This window comes from Falco cherrug, chromosome 17, assembly GCF_023634085.1.
Source record: "Falco cherrug isolate bFalChe1 chromosome 17, bFalChe1.pri, whole genome shotgun sequence".
NCBI classification, from domain to species: Eukaryota; Metazoa; Chordata; class Aves; order Falconiformes; family Falconidae; genus Falco; species Falco cherrug.
Genome location: NC_073713.1, coordinates 1,606,582 through 1,618,560, shown reverse-complemented (window position 1 = coordinate 1,618,560; position 11,979 = coordinate 1,606,582). Strand labels below are relative to the sequence as shown.

The following is an 11,979-nucleotide window of genomic DNA, read 5'->3' as shown; positions in this document are numbered from 1 at the left end:
TGTACGGGGCCAACAGTTTTGCCACCTGAAGCAGCAGAATGCTGTCTTATGTGAAACAAGAGCATCCTTACTGCCACAGGTCAAAATCTTTCTAAAAGACCCTTGTGTTTTTTCTGCTGCGCAACCTTTTGACCTAATTTTGCTAATCTATGGTAAAAGCCCCACGGGTGGCAGGTCCCAGGTTTGATTGTCTGTTCAAATACATTTTGGTGATACCAGGTGCCTTTTTGTGCATAATATCTTCCAGAGACCGCTGCTCTTGGAGGAACTGTTTAGCATCATGAAGAACAACACAGAGCGAGGGAAAATATAGAAGTGGTTGTGGTTGGAGGATGTGATGACATCACAGGGTTCAGCGGGAACATGGGGCTTTTAAAAAGCTGAAAGAAACATCCTGACAGTCAGTTGCCACATCCCCGTAAAGGAGTCAAATACACGTTAGCTATTAAAAAGCCAAGCTATCTTCATCAAAGAGAAAAAAAAAAGACTCCGTCTTGACACAGAATATGCACTGGCAAAAATGTAAGTGAGCTCTGATTTGTTTTTCATAACTGCGATAGAAGCTGAAGATTGTAATGAATAAGTAAGCATTAGCATAGCATGGGAGGCAATGCTCACCAAGAGATGCATGGCTCAAGAGAGGCAAATGATAAGGCATGATGCTAATTTTCCAGCAGGGATATTAACGCAGGGCAGCACTGCTGCTTTGTTGGCATTCATCACTATGAATCAAGTGGAAGACTATGATTCATAAAAACAATAACAGGATGCAGGTATTATATCAAAGGTTACGGTGGTTACATACCAGAAAATTTTCCTTTTTAAAAGTGAAACCTGTGAGAAATCGTATTTTTGTGCTTTTTTTGATGTGTACTTTTTTCAACTAACAAAAAAGATAAGGAACAAAGCAGTTGAAGGCAATACAGTTATGACTTTACAGGAAATCAGTTTTCTTGTTTTCAAGATAATTTCACTCCTCTTGACCAACCTTTGCTCGCATAGTTTACTGATCATAATACAGGTAGGTGGTTGCTTCTTGCAAGTTTTTCATTCTCACTGTATGGACCTGTAGATGATGCTCATTTCTGCAACTCTGCTGCCATCCTTTGTATTTCAACATGCTGTTCCATTAACCTGGAATAATACCATATACCTGAACGGAAGAAGCTAATTTCTTAAACATTTGCCAGTGACTTATCTGATACGGAACGCACATTAATCTTCTTCATATAATAGCTTGTAGGTTGTTCAGAGGTTGGTTTACTATGCATATGCCTTTCTGGGCTTATTAACATTTCAGTCCATTCTCTCCGTTGCACGTTTCTCCTGCTTTTTTTCAGTTGAACACTTTGCAAGCTGAAATGTATATTTGTGAAATTATATTGTAGACTGTAACGTCCTGTAGCAAGGAGCTCTGACTGCTTATTCAATCATGTTTCAATTTGTTTGACAAGTATTAAGCGGCAAGCGAGAGCACTATGGCAACACACCTTATTTCCCCATTTATCTTGTGCTTGTTTTCAGAATCAGTAGGTATATGATGTGGAGCATGCTGGAAGATGATTAGATTCAAGATTTGAATCTAATCTTCCATCTCAGAAGTCCATTAATGGTTAGTTGGTTGATTTGTTTGTTTTCCGCAATGACAAAGCAATACTAACAACCTGATGTTTTAGGCAGAACAAAATTGGTAACTGAATTGGTATTTTTTCCTTTGTGTTTTTTCTCTGACACAAGCAGGGCTTTCAAAGGTGAGCAGGAGTTACAAGCCTGCGTGAGAAGAGATCAAAACCTGTATCTTGATGTCAGCCAGTCCCTGTTGATAGTTTCTAGACAAGGCAACTTCTGGCCGATACCTGCCTGCCCCTCGGTGCCCCCTGAGCCTCTCAAGCCTGGAATCTCCTGTTATAGCAATGCTTCCTGGCTGTTTTGAAAGCCTGTATGAGATGTAATAACTGCCTTGATTTCACTGCTGTTGCTGAGGGACACCTTTTCATGCCGCTCAGATGAAGCAGCCAGTGGAGTGGGCCAGACTTCTGACTCGTGGGCAGGTTGCCAGAGCAGCCTGGCATCGCATTTACCAAGGCACAGGAAGGGCTGAGGTGACATTGCTGTAGGTGGCTGCCTGGCTGAGCCTGTGCTTACTGTTGGCATTTGCTGTCTTCATCATTGCATGGTCAGGGTTCCTTTTTCTGACATGGAACTGGTACCTTATTAACCCTGCTTTTCTGTACCGTTACAGTAATGGATTATGTGCTTTAGCTTTGAAGGCAGACACGAAGAGCATTCTGATGACTGGGATGCAGGCAGCTTGGGTGCAATTGCTCTTCCGGAGACCCCCCCGTGTGACTGTAGGTAGATTGCTCAGGTCAGTCCAGGTATTCAGGTGCCAGGTCCCAAAGGTTTTGGTGGAAGTTAGACTTCTCAGTTTCTCTGTGAGTCTCCATTTGCTGTCTCTGGTGCACCTATATTTCCTGTTAGTGTGACCAGCTGCGGCCTCAAGTTTCCTGCACCATCTGGTGCAAACCACCTGTGACCACATGGATGTTCCAGTGCCATCTGGCTTGCTCTAAAGTATAAATTGGTGCAGTGGCAGTATGGATGACCAGGGAACTTGGTGTGTGCTTGCTTAAGCCCTAGGCTAATGTGAGGGCATAAAAGCCCTGCTCTGCTCCCTACTTAGAAAATTGGAGGAGCTTTCCTCTGCCATGCAGTTTCAGTACAATTAAGACCAAAATGAGTTACTTGGGTATTCTGGCAAAAAGGCATCCTGGATAGATGGGCAATAAGTCTGTGGGGAGCTTCTGAGGAGTGGCTGAAGCTTTTCCCCAAGTATGGCACAAAGCATCCCATATTCAGTGTAGAAAGAGATCGCTCTAATCCTGGCAAGAGCACCTGTATGGTTTTGCACAGCTGTGGTGCTGTGCTGCCAGCCAGGTAAAGCAGACCTCGGCTGACACCTGCCCATGCGCTCCCTGGGATGGATGTCAGGGTCTGACAGTTCACACCCTGCAGGTAAATCGCTTCCCTGCAGTCCAAGCTGCTGTACTTTGGACTAACCAGGCTAGAGAGGCATACACCAGGTACCGGGGTAAAAGTACATGTAAAAGAGACCTTTATCCTGCTTGGGATCTGTCTGAGACAGCAAAGATGCTGCAGTAACTGAGCCAGAAGGAAGATAAAGGGAAGCACAAGTTGAAGCGCCAGTGAAAGTCAGCTGGAGTCAGGCATTTAATTTTGTAAGCGTCTTTGCAAATTTCACAGTATAGTCCTGATCTCTGGAGGAGACTGTATTAAAAACCAAGACAATTACTGAGTCCAGCTTTACATGCTTAAACAGCAGGATGAGTCGGGAATATGGGGATATAAGGGGGTTATGCACCATTACGTTGCCAGAGGCACCAAGGGCGTGCTGGATGCTAAGGCATTCCTGCCTTCCTGGTACCGAGCTCGTTCCCCAGCCAAAGAAGCTGCATTTGCAATTCCAGTCAAGTGGAGTGCCAGCCTGAAAGCAAAGGCAGAGGCAGAAATTTTTGTTCTATCTGTACCTGTGTGGAAGGAGGCTACATAGAAGTCCTGGCAACCTCTTCCATCAGGATGCCTTGACTTGCATTAAAATTGCTTTTTAGCAAAACAGGAGGCTTCAAAAGGAACGGTATAGTTCCCATACGTTTTCCCAAAACAACAACAACAAAAAAACCCACCAAAGAATAAAAAATTCTTCCTAACTGAACGCCCAAGAATGACCCAAGAACTCATTTAAATAGGTGTGACCTCAGCAGAGGGCATTTCTCATGGGCATCTTCTGAAGGGCAGTTTCCTCTTTCCCCAGGGAACCCTTCTGTAGAAAGCCCTTGCAGGAACGGAAGGAAAACTAAGAGACTGCGCTGGGCAGAGGCTCTTGTCCTCCAGGGAGTCTCGCATGGCTGGCCCTGCGCGCTGGAAATGGTTCCCGCAGGGTCACGGCACAGTGCACTTCTTTGCAGGAGTGGGGCCCAGAGCTTCCGCTCAGCAAAACCCCAGCGAGCGTCTCAGCCTGAAAGCATCCCCTCCCACGGCAGGAGCGAAGTGACTGGTCGGGGCTTCCCAGCTTTTAGCAGGATTCTGCTGAATGGAAGCAACCCGGCCGCCCTCCAGGGATGGGAGATTCCTGCTGGGCACCACCCGCGACGTTCCTCTTACGTGTCTTTACGCAGATAGTTACCTCGTGTTGAAAACAATGAACGTACCTTTTATGAAAATCGTTTATCTTATGAGAGGGTATGCAAGCAGGTAGAAATTCTGCAAGTTTCACACTGAGGTGATGTTTTTAAAAACGCTTTGGGTACTCGGCTCCTGTTGCAGTCCGATGGGCAGGCATCCCACTCTTCGAGCTGTTCCGCTGGCTACTTGGATTCCCATGCAGCTGAGAAGTGTGAGTTTGCACCTTTGAAAACCTCTTCCCAAAGGCTTGTGAAGTGCACAGAACCTTTTCTGCCCACAACAGATGTGGGCTCTATGCAGCCTTTCTGAAAGTATCAGATAATGAGACCGAGAGGTGAAACTGCAATGTGCTGCACCTTGTGAGTTTTAATTTTGGTAAAACCCCACTGGGAAAGAGGGATAGTATGAAAGTTGAGCCCATCCATGCTTTACAAAGCAGGTGTCAGGGTCTACGAATGACCACATAAGCAATTAAATGGAAAGCCTGCATTACTAAAATGGAAAGAGTATTATGGGCTGGGAGGAATTAGGACATGCGGGTGAGACTTATGGTTAAGACACTTTCTGTCTATCTCAGCTTCCCCTTTGTAATAGGAGTTCTCTTGTTCTGAAACAGATAATTTTTGGTAGCCCTTACAGCTGTATGTCCAGTGCATCCAACTTTCATTTGGCACTTGGAAGCTCAGGGGTTTTTGGTTTTTTTCTTGTTTGCGTGTTTGGTTTTGTTAGAGTAATCAAAGCAGAATGGATTATTAGCCAGTCTTTCATGCTGTTTCCCAAGTGTCTTCAGATCTCCCCTTGATTTTGTTTCTATCCAGATGGAAAAATAGAAAGTTAATATTTTGTTTGCCAATTTGCAACACCTTCCGTCAGAACAGAATGTAGAGTGTGCACAGTGCTCTCCTGGCTGCCCCTCACGTAGATCATCCCAAGGTGTGATGGAGACCTTTTTTAAAAGGACAATAGCCAAAACCATACTGTAGCCCCAAGAACGGCGCACGCAGGGTACAAGGGCACATGGATCTGCCAGAATCCAAGGCTGATTTGTTTCCTGGCAGTCTCCCAACTGCAGGTAAATACCTAAAAATAAAGATACTGTGCATAATTCTGAAATATACTACTGTCCAACTAATATGTTTTACTGACTTTGGTAATTAGAGTGCTATGTAAGAGAGCAGAAGGAGACCTAGTCAAATGCTGTACTGAGTTGTTAGTAAGCAAGAGAAATATTTAGTGTATTGATGTAATTATGCTCAGAACCCTCCTAAGTTCATTTCCTTACGCTGAGCAATGAACCATCACTCAGCCCTTTTGCTCATGCTCTGAGTTGTTCTGTTTATTGTAGAGCAGATTCTATGCCCAGATGTTTGCTTAGTACTTCGCATTTTACGAAATCTTTATTGAAATACCCACCCGCAGTGTGACAAAAAGTATAGAAAATAATACCAGAAATGCTGGTAACACTTCAAAGGAGATTTGGGATGTGTGAGATGCACAAGTGCTGCATGTTCAGTCCTTCAAATGCACCTTGACATGCAAATCTGGGGCCTTGAGGCATACTGTTTCAGATGGAAAGGCTATTGAAGCAAGCAATAGCCAAATGGAATGTGGATAAACGTTTTCTGAGTTGTCTCATGATCTTTTGGGCAATGCTGTACACGTGATGTTGTGTCTGATCGCAGTATGGCAGGTTATTAATTCTCACGGCCAGGCGGAGGATGCATTACTCAGGTCTGTATTAGCCGGTTTGGGCCAGGGACCAGGGACCCGGTTCTCACTGGGCACCCAAGCCTGTTACCACCAACGCAACTCGCTCAGATGGATCTTGGTAGAAATAACTCATTTTTCGTTTCCAAGGGCATGAGTTGCAGATGGGTTGCTTCAGAGTGTTTCGCTTTTGACAGATCAGTCGGATCAGTCAAAAAAGCTGCACAGCCTAGAGGATGCTGAGGGCTAGGGATGAAGTTGGAACGAGGAGCCTTTCTCCTGAGTGACTCCCTGTTGTGTTACATCTGGGATCTTGGACAGTTAAATGGATTTCAGTGCTTTGTTTCCCTGCCCTGCACTTACCACAAAGCAGAGACAAAGAAAGATCACTCTGGTGTTTTTTCACTCTTAGTAACATATTGAGGGAAACTGTGCAATAAGCCAGCAAATAAGGACAGGAATCATCATCTCTGGCCGTGAACAGGGAAACCTCATTCTGCAATGCACTTCAAGCCTCTCAGCTGGATGGCTGTGCTGGAGGGAGCACAGAGACCTCAATAAATGTTACACCATTTACCACCTGGTGTAAATGGGTACTGGTGGTGCGGTCAGAGCCGAAGCATCCCAGCTCTGGCTGTTCCCATGGGAATAGCTGCGGCTGGGTTGCCTGTCCAGCACCACCTAAATACTCCTGTGAGGACTGGCGGGTTGTGGTCCTAAGAGCAGTACAAACACAAGAAAGCCAAAAGGAATAAGAGCAGTTTTTCTCCTAGTTGTATAGATTTGTAATGTTCTGAGTTTTGAAGGGGGATCTGCCCACCTAAGCAGTGCGGATCCTCCTTTGCAGGCATTTCTAAAACCACTGAAAAGTGCTTTTGACAGTTGTATTAAAGCATTTATCTTTGGACAGCCAAATAGTTTTGGAGATCTACCAAATGGGTGACCCCTCAACTTTGTGCAGGGTTCCTGGCAGAGCTGAGGATTGGCTTAGATCGCTTTGTCTTTCCTTGCTGGTCCCCTGCTACGAACGGTGAGGTAGGCTGGGTGTAAATACAAGGGGACCTGGTTCAATCAAAGGATTGCCTGCCTAGCTGTTAAGAGCTACATTTCATCAAAGTGCAATCCATGATGTACTGTGGAACATTATCAATATCACAAAAGCAGCTGGTTTAGTTCTGATGTCAGCTCTGATCACATAATCCATTTTCTATAGCAGCAACATACCCAAAATAATATTACTGGCTTTAATACTTTTACAAAAATATTTTTGGAAGGGTTCTGTATCTGAAGTCAATGTAAAATACAGGCAATCATGATGAAACGTTTAGTTCCTTGCAAAATGGGCACTGATATCTCATCGTAAAGAGGTTTTGATTAGAGTCTAAGCATCCAAGTTGGGTATGCAAAGCCAAGCCACATTTTTCTTTTTGTTAGCCAAAGTTCAATGTGTACAATAAAAATGTCAGCAGCTGCCTAATGTAAATTGGACTTCAATATCCAAGCCAGAAACTCACTAGTTCATTAATTGAAATCTAAATTATTTTTTTGTTATTCAAGAGTTACTGTTTGCTTTTTGGTGTTACTACAAAGAAGAAAAAGGTTTGTACTTGTTTCTTTTCAATTTTTTATTATCCTGGAGGTGAAAGAAGAAAAGAGAAAAATATTTACACTGTTAATGCTGATCAATTGATAAGCTTATCACATGTTAGTGTGTGAGCAAAGAAACAGTAAACCTTTTGAAGCAGTGACAAGTGTGTCGTTTGCTGTTGCAGGCAGGTAGTCATGCAGACCCTGACAGATTAGCTGTGAATTTCAAACTGAATATTGCCCGATGGGAAATCGTTCTGACTTGTTTGCAAGGATGAAGGTTTAAACTGATCTGCAGGTCATGTGTCTGTGAAGGCCAGTGGTGCTAATAAGAAGTTTAGTGATCTGAAACTTGTCGCGCTTCAATACTTGCAGTCTTCCAACAGCTGTTTTGCCATTATCTTCCCTCCAATTTCAGCAATGGTTAAATAAAAACGTAGAGGAAGATGCGTTTTGAAGTTGCTTGGTTCACATGTTTGGCAGTGTCTTGGAATGCTTTCCCTGTCTGACCTTTTACTTCAGCCAGCATTTCATGGATGTTATTAAGAAGCGGGTATCTTTAAAAAAAACTGTATGTGTGTATAGATACTGTACTGGCAAAAATCTGGGGATGACGAGTATCACGCCAAAATGGGATGCTGTTGACTGCTGCACGGGGTGCTGCGGACATCTCTCAGTTAGGTGAGCACAAACGGAAGGCCAGGGGTTTTAAGATTTCCACCCAACACATTAGCCTGTTTAGTGTCTTGCTGGCTTTGGGCAAGGGGTCTTGCGAAGCACGTGCCCGAAGCTCTGGGTTGGAGCTGTGCCCCAAATGCAGACAGCAAGATCCCCCTTGGCCATGTGCAGCACAACTTGGACTCACTCGGCAGGAAAATGTATATTTTTTCCGAGGTGCAAACTAATTGGCAGAGGGGTAACCAGCGCAGAGGGATGAGTGTGTTGACCCTAACAACAACAGTGATGGAGTTTGTCAGATCTTCATCCAGAGTCCGCTGAGACTGGCAACCTTCAGCCTTGTCTGTGCCCTTTGGGTGCTTTCAGGCTGAGATGCAGAGCGGTCTGGAGTCAAACATCACTGTGGGCTGTCTTCTGTTGTCACTTGGTACTCGGAGCTAGTGGGACTGCTGCATTTGGTACCTTTCCATTAGCTGTTGTGTTATCCAGCCACTTTGAAGGATTACTCAGAAGTCTTCGAGGCTAGTGCTAGGCTTTTGTCGGCATTCCACAAATACAGTAGGTGATAACATTGATGAAAGGAACCTGAGCATATACACACCCCATGGATTTCTCAGGCAGCCTGACAAAAGCATTGCAATGAGCTAAAATGTATTTACATGTAGAAACCATTGCAGAGCTTTCTGCTGGTTGGATTAGATTCCTTCTTTCTTGACTTCTGATGCTTCACACTGCTCCAACTTCAGCGAGCAGTTGCAAGTCGAGATCCGGTGCCTATGAAAGAGCAGCATATGGCTGTTCTGTGGTCCTTGGGTTGTATGAGACAAGGTAGAACACAGCGGGCACTTGACGACTGGAGCACACAAACACTCCTCTTCCTTTTTATCTGAATGGAATATGAGCATTTGCAGCTCATGACTTAAATAAAATGTAATTGAAACTTGGCCCAAGGCAGGCTTCATAGTTTATGAAGACAGCTTAGGTATAAGGAGCTGGGGACTACCAAATCCAGGTACTTCCTTTACAAGGATATTTTAATTGTCATTATTTCTCAAAATGCTTTTATTTTCAAACGATCGTATTTCTTTGGTTTATGAGGAGTTGTACTGTCAAGCCAAAAGTCATTTTGCTGTGGTTCATCTCTAATGCTCAGACCTGGTACACACTTGAACAGTGGAAAAGCAGCTGCACTAACATTATTTTTATTTCTGGAGGTCAGCTTGGGGGAACCGAAATATGTTCTGCAGACTTTGGGGGTTTTTTATTTTTTTTTCTTTTTCTTTTTCTTTTTTTTTTTTTGGTTACTCTGCTTACACCGGAAACTCTGAATAGGTATATTTGTCAGCTTTTACTGTAAATTTCTTCTTTCCCATCCCCCAAACCTGGAGCCAGAAACTGCCATCCTTCCCCACCCCAATTCTGCAAGGAGGCCCTTTGAAATCGGTGAGACGACTCAGGGATAAGATCCTGCACAAGAGGAATGGTTCTGTGATCAGGAGATCTACAGCGGAGCTTTGGTGGAGTTGATGTTCTCATGTAGCATGAAGAACAGCCCCAGGGTCTGAATCTGAAGAGCTTTTCAGTGAAGTGCAAATAAACAATTTCCAAATGTAAATAAACTCCCTATAAACCCAAGAAAGCACTTTTATGATGGTCTTTTTTTCAGACCTCCTGTCTAGTATTCAGCTCCTTTCCAGAGCTCCCAGTACAGCTCATACCACAGCACTTTCTAGCACTGTCTGGTTTTGGGTTTTTTTATCTGTTTGCGCTCAGATGAATTAATACCAATTAAATTTAAAAAGCAAAATGTGAACTGCATTGAAAGCCCTTGCAAATGCTTGCATGCAGAATTAAAGTGACCTTAATTCTCTTTGTTAACTGCATTTCCAAAGCCGCAGGATTCATGAGAATGCAAGTAACCCAATGTAAAATCCCAGAAAGAATGTCCACAGAAAGCAAAGGTAGATCAGGCAAAGGCTGAAAAATCATCTTTCCTTCAGCTACTACTTTAAAGTATTTTCCCAATATGCATAAAGGTAACAAAGATGACAGTTCAATGCATAAATGTAGTGTATAAATACCACAATATTTATAATGGTCAATCAAGATTTCATGATTAAATGGTATGTAGTGAGTCAGAAAGAGTTAATGGTAGAGCAAAGTTGAAGGGAAAGAAGTATTTCATTTTTTAGAAGAAATTAAAGCAGAAATGTTTTATTCTGTTAAGCATTTTTTGAGGCTGACGTACAATGTCTGTATTTAGACTCAGGTTTTCTCCCCCTGGAAAGGTGCAACAGTAACATCTCAGTGCACATACAATTGCATGTAACTGGGAGGGATCACAGATTCAGAGAATGGTTTGGGTTGGAAGGGACCTTAAAGACCACCCAGTTCCACCCCCCTGCCAGGGGCAGGGACCCGTCCCACCAGCCCAGGTTGCTCCCAGCTCCATCCAGCCTGGCCTTCCGTGGACGGGGCATCCCCAGCTGCTCTGGGCAGCCTGGGCCAGCATCTCACCATCCTCACAGTGAAGAATTTCTTCCTCATATCTAATCAAAATCTACCCTCTTTCAGTTGAAAGCCATTCCCCTTTGTCCTGTCGCTACACGCCCCTGTAAGAAGCCCCTCTCCAGCTTTCTGGTGGCCCCTTTGGGTGCTGGAAGGTGCTCTAAGGTCTCCCCAGAGCCTTCCCTTCTCCAGGCTGAGCAACCCCCGCTCTCAGCCTGGCTTCACAGAAGAGGGGCTCCAGCCCTCTGGCCATCTTCACAGCCCTCCTCTGGACGTACTCCAACTCCTCCTTATGCTGAGGGCCCCAGAGGCGGACACAGCCCTGCAGGTGGGTCTCACAAGAGTGGAGCAGAGGGGGAGACCGCCCTCCCTTGCCCTGCTGGCCTTGGGTGCAGCCCAGGTGGCTTGCTGGGACGCAAGCACACGTTGCTGGGTCATGTTGAGCTTCTCATCCACTGACACCTCCAAGTTTTTCTCCTCAGGGAGAGATGATGGAAGTAAAATGATTCATCTTGTTCTGTGATGTGAGAGTAAATCTGAGTAAATGTTTCCTGGGTAGAATAGTTTAAGATTTGAGCTGGATATCCACCTGTGCTTCATAAAAACAAAGGCCAGCTGCGATCTTTAGAAATGGAAATGGATCAATTAGCATATTTACACATCAGAGTGCAGTAAAAAGGGGCAGGTAGCCACTACTGCTATCAGCGGCTTTACAAATACCGGGCCTCCCTGAGCTTTGATACCCTACGGCTTCCTTCTGCTATCAGTTGCCTCCAAATACTTCACATAAAATATGGGCTGATAATATCAGTTTATGAAGAACCCTGCTTCCTCTCCTTTCGCTTGTCCCAAGGCATTGCCACAGGCCCTTGTAGCTGTAAGGTTTACTTTTCAGAATGGATCAGAGTTTATGAATGTAAGCTCTGAGATGTGTCGTCAATATAACCATCTGCGAAGCCGTGTCACATCCCAGCTCGCCACGTTAGAAACCTCCCTGCCAGTCTATGAGCAAAGCTCAGTTTGGAACAGAAACATGACTCTGGTCAAGGATGGCACTGAAGTATACCTGCCTGTTCGCAAAGCTACGAGGTCTGCGTGCCGGATTAGTGATGAATTAAGCGGCTTTCCAAATGAGGATGCTGTTCTAATTTGGGTTGCATTGATAGCTTGCATCTACGGACAGAATATCATGTATTTCTCTTGAATATCTAATCTCTACTTAGTTTTTATGTATTTACCTGGCCAGCAATTATGTGACGTTATGGGCTAGATATCTACTAAGCAATCTGTGTTATA

At 44.4% G+C, this 11,979-nt stretch overlaps 1 protein-coding gene across 2 annotated transcripts in view; it reads left to right on the top strand.

Annotated features, from left to right (window-relative positions):
- Positions 1 to 367: 367 nt before the first annotated feature.
- The window catches only part of POU2AF1 (POU class 2 homeobox associating factor 1), a 22,134-nt gene continuing 10,522 nt past the window's right edge, over positions 368 to 11,979 (top strand). For both annotated transcript variants that reach the window (XM_055728568.1, XM_055728569.1), the window contains exon 1: positions 368 to 522. In XM_055728568.1, the coding sequence (XP_055584543.1) occupies positions 507 to 522 (16 nt within the window). In that variant the 5' untranslated portion in view covers positions 368 to 506. The remainder of the gene's footprint in view (positions 523 to 11,979) is intronic.